The sequence below is a fragment of the Bactrocera latifrons genome, unplaced genomic scaffold, assembly GCF_001853355.1.
Source record: "Bactrocera latifrons isolate USDA-ARS-PBARC rearing strain unplaced genomic scaffold, ASM185335v1 scaffold_906, whole genome shotgun sequence".
NCBI classification, from domain to species: Eukaryota; Metazoa; Arthropoda; class Insecta; order Diptera; family Tephritidae; genus Bactrocera; species Bactrocera latifrons.
The window spans coordinates 25,344-33,747 of NW_017537608.1; the positions used below are offsets into that span (position 1 = coordinate 25,344).

General features: G+C 37.4%; 1 protein-coding gene across 2 annotated transcripts in view; it reads left to right on the forward strand.

Annotated features, from left to right (window-relative positions):
- The window catches only part of LOC108977523 (serine protease easter-like), a 15,948-nt gene extending 14,684 nt beyond the window's left edge, over positions 1-1,264 (forward strand). For both annotated transcript variants that reach the window (XM_018947237.1, XM_018947238.1), the window contains one exon: positions 446-1,264. In XM_018947237.1, coding sequence (XP_018802782.1) covers positions 446-1,164 — 719 coding nt within the window. In that variant the 3' untranslated portion in view covers positions 1,165-1,264. The remainder of the gene's footprint in view (positions 1-445) is intronic.
- Positions 1,265-8,404: the final 7,140 nt, after the last annotated feature.

Sequence of the window (8,404 nt, forward strand, 5' to 3'; positions counted from 1 at the left end):
ACGACCAAAAATTGCTCAGAATCCAACATTCAATTCGACGCTTGTGACCGATTATTCCACCAAAGATCACATTTTAATCATTATCGACTGTGACTGTGCGWCTTCTTCCTTTTCCGAAAAATGCATTTGCCCATGAAAGCGTTATGCAGACTTACAGGTCATTCAAAAGGCTTGCACCGGAATAAAATAAATTGATTTTGCCGAAAAAAACCATTTGTTCTGTTTTTTTTAAGTCCTGTTTACTTTGGAAAACACCTTATGTGGTAGATTGGTGATGGTGGGTGATTAGTGAGTGTGTGGTATGTTAATAGGGTGCGTTATTACCAAAAATAGATATAATTTTGCCAGAACATGAAGGAATTTCTCGGACTTTGGTTCTTGCATGTAGAGTATAAAATGTTTTCTTGTCATAATTAATTTAGTATTTCTTTCTTTCTTTTTGCAGGAAACGGTGGCGAAGGTCTTCATTGCGGTGCTAGTCTGATTAACGACCGATACGTTTTAACGGCAGGACATTGTGTTAGCAAGCGTGTACTGCCTGCACATTGGCGCCTAACTGGAGTTCGTTTGGGTGAATGGGACTTAGAAACACAAATCGATTGCCAATTTGATAGCAAGGGCAATAAACTTTGTTCGAGTCCACATATCAATATAAATATTGAGGAAGAAATATGCCATCCACTGTACGATGTTAGAACCCAAACATATGATATAGCCTTACTGCGTCTTCAAGAAAGAGTCAGTTTCAATGCTTTCACTAGTCCTATTTGCTTGCCAAGCTCTTCAACAAGTAATTATGAAGGCGTTACTATGGACATTGCTGGTTGGGGTGCAACAGAAACATCCAATAGTAGCCAAAAGAAATTAAAGGCGTTGGTGAGAGGTGAAAATCTGGAAAGGTGTAAAGCAAAATACCGTCATTACACTAGAATCGAGTTGGGCAACAGTCAAATGTGTGCGGGCGGTGAGAAAAGTATTGACACATGTCGCGGTGACTCTGGTGGCCCTCTAATGTTTGCTCAATCGGTTAATGGAAGGGAAGCATACTTTTTGGTTGGTGTAGTTTCATTTGGTCCCACACCGTGTGGACAAAAAGGTTTCCCCGGTGTTTACACCCGTGTAGATGCTTTCGTTAGTTGGATACAAAGCACTATTAGAAAGTAAAACTTTTTATTGTTCTTGTGTTATTACATAACCTCTTAATATGTCTCTGAAAATAAACAAAAATATATGTATGTATATCTTTCATATTGGTAAACACTGACATAATTTTATATTTCATTTGACAGTCAGTACATTAATTACTCTCATATTTTAAGTATTATTATTAATTTTTAAAAATTAATATGACAGGGTGCCATGAATCATAAGAATATTGGACGCTGAAACTGGCATTGTGAATATCCTGCAACATAAGTTAGTGAAAACATAATGATGAAATTATCATTTTCACAATATGAAACAAAATCGGTGTTAAAAATTTGTGAGACGAACTTTGTGATGATTTTTGTTGATGTGGGATAAACACATTATTAACAATCTTCTTATATATAAAATTCAATCGCAAAATGTGTTGCTACGCGCAAAACTCAACAACGCCGGTACCAATTTAGCCAATTCTTTTTTAAATTGTAAGATTTTCAAGGATAGTTTTTACGGCTAGAAAATTCGAATTATTCGAATAATTGAAGGAAAACCCCTAAAAACAGCCTTTTTCTTTTTSCCCATACAAACGTTAAGAGAACGGCTGCAACAAACTTGATGAWATTATCAGAGGTTGTTCGTTGTGGATCGGGGAAGGTTTAGAAATTAAAATGACCTATACTTTTCGTAAGGAAAAGTCGGAAAATTGGATAAATCCAAAAAATTGCTTTTTCCATACAAATTTTTTTWAATTTTTGTTTGYTTTGTTTTACAATATTTTGATCTGTRGATTATTTRAATCGCTCAATTTCGGTAACTAGAAATGATGGATATCCACTCACTCGGCGGCGAACACCAGACGACAATGGCAGAACATGAAGCATTCAATTTGGAAGAATGAATATCGAAGTTTACAACTCATGGATCATACCATACTCGCTACTGTTGTCTCATTCATATTCAATATTCAWAAGTCATGTCAATGTTGCCTATTGCAGTTTGGGGTAATCGATAAAATACGTTTGTAAATACGTCACCAAATTAAGTAACATGGCGGTTATTGGTCTTGAACGATACGTAAACTGCAATAAAGCGTTTTGTAGGATATTTACTTTTGCAATTCATGAACGTTTTTCGACTGTTGTGCGTCTCGAAGTTATTTTGGAGAATGACCAAAGAGTCTATTTCAACCCAGAGAAGTACATCCAATGGAAACACCGCCAGCCTTCAAATCCGCGTCAATTATGGAATACGAGCAATAATTATATTGCCGAAGATATTTAATAGCGTGTACGCTAACAATTGGAAATGGATCAATACCGGTTGATACTTCAGGTGGTTTRATATCAATTSCATATGCCGTTTATCAATTCACGAAAGATGGACTCWTCACGAAGGTTTATACGCTAAATTGGCCAAATTATCGTAAGTACGATTCCTTGAGTGCACGTGCATGTTCTTCTTCTWCTTCTTCATCTTGATTGGCGTAGCCACCGCTTACGCGATTATAGCCGAGATAACAGCAATGATATCAATATCATCGGCATACGCCAGCAGCTGTACACTCTTATAGAAGATGGTACCTTCTCTATTTAGTTCTGCCGTATTAGTTTTGCGGGAATACCAAATTCAGGCATTGTGGCATAAAGGGAGCTCCTTTTCGTGCTGACTTTTAAATCGACAAAAAGATGCTGAGTGTCCATTCTCTTACCAAGGGTCTTTTCCAAGATTTGGCGCATGGTGAACATCTGGTCGATTGTTGATTTTCCAGGTCTGAAGCCACACTGATAAGGCTCAATCAGTTTGTTGACGGTGGGCTTAAATCTTTCACATAATACGCTCGATAGAACCTTATATGCGATATTGAGGAGGCTTACTCTACTCCTCATCGTACCAGCTGTTATTTTGCATTTTCCGAAAACGAATGGTTGCGGTTGCAGCTGTATGTAAGGAAATGCAGTCCCACAGTTGTGTTGTTGCAGTTATACCAAGTTGTTGACGAGTTCTCTCAGAGAGCAAGAGTGCTAGCCGAGTAGAAAATCGTTCGGCTGTCTGTTGTGATTGCAGCTTCTCGACGTCGAACCTTCCTTGTGTTTGATAGTGTGCGTATTTACTGCACAGAGGCGGGTGCGAATCTTGGCTGCWACAAGATAGTGGTCCGAGTCGATGTTAGGACCTCGGAGCGCACACACATCTAAAACACTGGTGTCTTCTGTCTATCACAACATGATCGATCTGGTTGGTGGTTTTTCGATTCGAAGACAGCCACATAGCTTGATGTATCTTCTTATGCTGGAATCTAGTAGTGCRGATAACTATATCTCGGGCCCCGGCGAAGCCTCAACCCATTTGGGGATGTTTCCTCGTGAAGGCTGAATTTACCGACCGTAGAGCCAAAGATACCTTCTTTGCCCACCCTGGCGTTAAAGTCGCCAAGCACGATTTCGACATCGTGGCGGGKKCAGCTCCCATAAGTGCTTTCTAAGCACTCATAAAAGGCATCTTTGGTCACATCGCCCTTCTCTTCTGTCGGAGCGTGGGCGCAAATACGCGATATGTTGAAGAACCTCGTTTTGATGCGGATTGTGGCTAGACGTTCATTCACCGGGGTGAATGATAGTATTCGGCGACGAAGTCTCTCTCCCACCACGAATCCCACACCAAACTTGCGCTCTTTTATATGGCCACTGTAGTAAATGCCACAAGGACCTACTCGTCTCTGTCCTTGTCCCGTCCATCGCATTTCTTGGACGGCGGTGATGCCAGCCTTTATTTTTACGAGGACATCAACCAGCTGGRYAGCGGCACCTTCCCAATTAAGGGACCAGACGTTCCAGGTGCATGCCCTCAAATCGTAGTCCTTATTTCGTTTGCCATGATCGTCATCAAAAGTGGGGTCTCTCATCCGAGGCTGTTGTTGGGTTTTCATTKGGATGGATTTTTTATGTAACGGGTCCCAAACCCAGCGCACAACCCTATGCAGGGAATGTTTCGCCTTCTCACTTTAGCTCGCCTTCAAACTCATGTTCTTAGGCTACCCAGAGGATACTTGGTCAAGGACCGGAAGTCGTGAGCTGCTTGAATCATATGTAAAAGATTCATTTCTGGCCACTCCCAAGTGAATGGCGATCAGAGAACTTTCCGCACTTGCGTGAACTTCTACACAGGACTCTATCCTCTACGTACAATGTTAGCTTCCACAAATACCGATGTTGTTGACTTAAACTGGAAGATTCAAAGTCAAATTCCGGAAGACAAATCGATCTATCGTCTTGAAAATGAAGACGTTACCCTAAATTACCCAGTGAAATTTCAAAATTCTTTGGAGAGGCTTGGTATGCCACCGCATCATTTGCGTCTCAAAGTTGGATGTGTCGTTATGATGTTTCGCAATCTGATTGTGACGCATCTACCAAATATAAGAGGCAGAATGATTGATTCTAAGCATTTCTTTTGAGCTCTAACGATTTGCTATTTCAGTTCAAACGTATGTATTCCGTTTCCAGTGAAAATTTAATTTGAGATGACGATCAACAGGATAGACGCATAGTGGGTGGAATAAATTTGGAAATGCGATGTTTTTCACGCGGCCAGATATACGTGTCGTGCTCAAATCGCAAATAAATGATTATCAGCACAACATGAATTTTTATCTTTTCATTTCAAAACACATAATTTCACTCAGGACAACGTCTGCAGGGTCAGCTAGTATACTTTAATAGTTTTGACTCAATCACATGCAGTTTTTTGTAGCTACACATTCATTCCCGACCTCGTATACATGTTTTTTATACTCTTGCTTAATAATTAGTTATGTTCACCTAACGGTTGTATATATCGCCTGAAACTAAACGACACAGATATTGAGTTATAAAAATACATATAAATGATGAAGAAGGATTACGAGCAAATTTGAAATCCTAGCGACTATCTGTCTGTCCGTCTGTGCAAGCTGTAACTTGAGTCAAAATTGAGATATCTTCGTATTACCTACAAAAAAAATACGAAACCCATCCTACATAGAGTCGAACTCTGAAAATCAGGGTTCTACTCTTGAACTTGTTCTAAATCACAACGAAGAACTATCTGAAGAAAGCGACTCATGTTCGAAAGAATCCCACTTATTGACACAAAGTGATTTAAACGATTATTATGTGATTTTKATTTTCCTAAAAAACACAATTTTCTACCAACCCTTAAGACGGAAAACTACAAAGACTTAATAACTGAACTTATAATGTCGTAAAAGGGTCAAACCAGGTGGGGGATCAGACATGATATAATATAAATATTTCGTTAAAATTCAGTTTTTTGTTAATGTTATTGAAGGTTGAATTTTAGAGCACGACAAGTTTGTAAAAYTATCTTCTCATAAGCTTCTGTAGATAAATCGATGAAATATTGTGTACACGAAGAAAMATGTTCGTACTATATTATAAATGTTTTTACGGTCGAAAGGTCTGACAGTTAGCGTACATAGGTAAATACATTTGCCATTCATGTCCTGTGAAGATGTATAGATATTTCAATATTCACCAAAGTGCATCTATTTATATTTGAAATATATTCTATAGTATATAGTATGTATATTATTTGCATATATATAATATTATTTTACATGAGATTTATGTTTGAAAACAAACGTTTATGATATTTCAAAATCAATGTTATGCTATTTTACACATGTAATTGAAAAGCRGTTGTTTTATTAAATACATAACTGACTCGAAAAACTTGTATGCGGCGTATTGYATATGCTGTGATCGAGTGGATCGTGAAGCTCACGAACAAAAATTCCAAAAGCGCCTGAATAAAGCCGTAATAATTAAAAACACATGGCAAATCCATAATTTTCAATGATGAATCAAGTGTAGAAAATACTAATTTTTRTTCGAAATTGCGAAATTACATTAGAATTAAAATATTTATTACAACAATGTAAATATACTATAAAATTATATCACTTAATCTGTGGCAAAGAAAAAATACAAAGAAATATAAATTATATTACATTATTCTAATTCTGTACGGTCATACATTCTGCTATAGGTATGTAATAATTAAGAATAATTTAATCAGTAAATAATCTCATTAATAATCTTATCGATTTTTTTCCTGTTTCATTTGATGCTTTTCTTGCGTCAATATCTTTGGAATGGCATAATTGGCATGCGTCAATTTGCAATTTTTTCAGCGTGAAGAAGACATACAAATTTTCAATTGTTTAATAAAAATGTACATCTGTAAAATATTATTATTTAAACAAATTGACTATGAAGAAATGTTTATAATATAGCAAGAACATTTTTCATTGAGTACACAAAATTGTATCGATTTATCTGCAGTAGTTTATGAGAAAATAATTTTACAATTTTRTCGTGATCTTAAATTCAAGTTATTCATTTCTAAAATTGCTTGAAAATATAATATACTCTCAAGTATACCTTAGCAACGTCAAAGGTTAATRGAATAAGTGTAATTCTTTCTCTGTCTCTTTAGCTCTGTTTAGCACGGTAAAATCTTTTGATATTTTAATAAATTATTCATACCCCATTCAACCGAATTACTTGCCACTATATGAACAGCTCCTTTTCTCAACTATTTTGATGGATGTTGGCAGTGCAGCTGCAAATGGGGATCAACGATCAATGATCAATTTTAAAGCACAGAGCTCTTTTGCAGTACTGCAGCAATTCATAGAATGTCCTATCTTTTTTTTTTTTGTTATGTCCTGCAATTTTTGATGGGCATACATATGTCAAGCAAAGTTTGACGTTCTTTGTGTCTTTACACAAAACTATTAATGGTCAATATTTTCTTATTTGATCACAATCTGATATATTTTTGAATCGTCTCGAAAGAACAAAAAGTCGAAAATATCGTCAAATCTCCGGTATATCTCCAGGTTAAAACAGACTTCATAAAATACTATGCAATAAGATAGTATATTTTGAAAATAACGGATGATTCAAGTAGTTATCTTGTTTTTTTTTTTTGAACAGTATTGTTTGGAATTTCATATTGGAAAGACTTACGCCAACGTTTTTAAATCGTTCAACTTAATTACGAATTTTAAAGTTGAGACCCAGCATTCATTATTGGATAATATTCGACCGAAAAGACCATGTTCAGCATGCAGTAAAGAAAAAATAGCAGCCGGAGCACGGAGTGTTCGCGAAGACCGTGGAGAGTCGGTTCGGTGCCGTTCGCAGTAAGTCCGATGGGCATATGAAACGACTTAGCGCCTTTTACGTCGATATCTTAAATTAAATGTTTACAAAATACAGCTCTGATTACCAGATATGATAAGGAATATGTCATTATAATAATACAGCAATTTTGTAAACAGTCTCTAGTCTCTTTGAGAGAGACATTTTGAAGTAAAATCTCAATTTGTGACTAGTTACTAGATTCACAAAACCGTCTCTAGTTACAAAAGATTGTCTCAAATAAGAAAAGAGAAAACAAACAATTGTCATCACTATGACGTGTGATCTCTATTTCTTTTACATATACTCATACACTTGTTCATTTTCATCTATGTATTCATTTTCATTCATTTGCTGTATTTGTTAATTTTGAGTTCAAGTTTTTATTCAATGCTAATGTAAAGTCAGTTGACAAGAAGTAATAAAACCGAAAGGTCCATTTGACAAGAAACTGAGTGTCAAATATCAGAARTGGGATGAACAAACTGTACCTATACAAGATGGACTACAATTTACTTAACATGGCGCAGTTGAAACAAGCACTGCAACAACTGAATCTTAAGACGTGTGGCAACAAAGCGGAGTTAGTGGCCAGACTCCAGGAACTGAGCGGGGATACGGTCATAGAGTCCTTGATTCCAGTGGATACAGCAGGTGTCTCCAGAAGAGATGATGGTCAGGAGGAGCCGTCGAGGGGCGACGATCGAGTCAGGACGCAATTGGAAGTGCAGGTCAGTAATCTGTGTAGTGTTGTGGAGTSACTGGCCGCACAGTTGCAGCCTCTTCGTCCAACGATGCCGAATGTTCCAGACTCCGGCACATCTTTACACGCTAGCAACGTACCGTTATGCGAGGCGCACATTTCACCATRTACATCGTACGCGCTGCCGCCGCAGCCACATATGCGGTCAGCGCCGCCGCCGATATTCTCTTTGTCACCAGGGCAACCRAGTACTCCACTAACACAACAGTATTCATACCAACAGTTTGGTATGCCCGTACAAAGAACTTCAACGTTCGCTGCGCAGTCGTATGCAACAACACAATCAGGT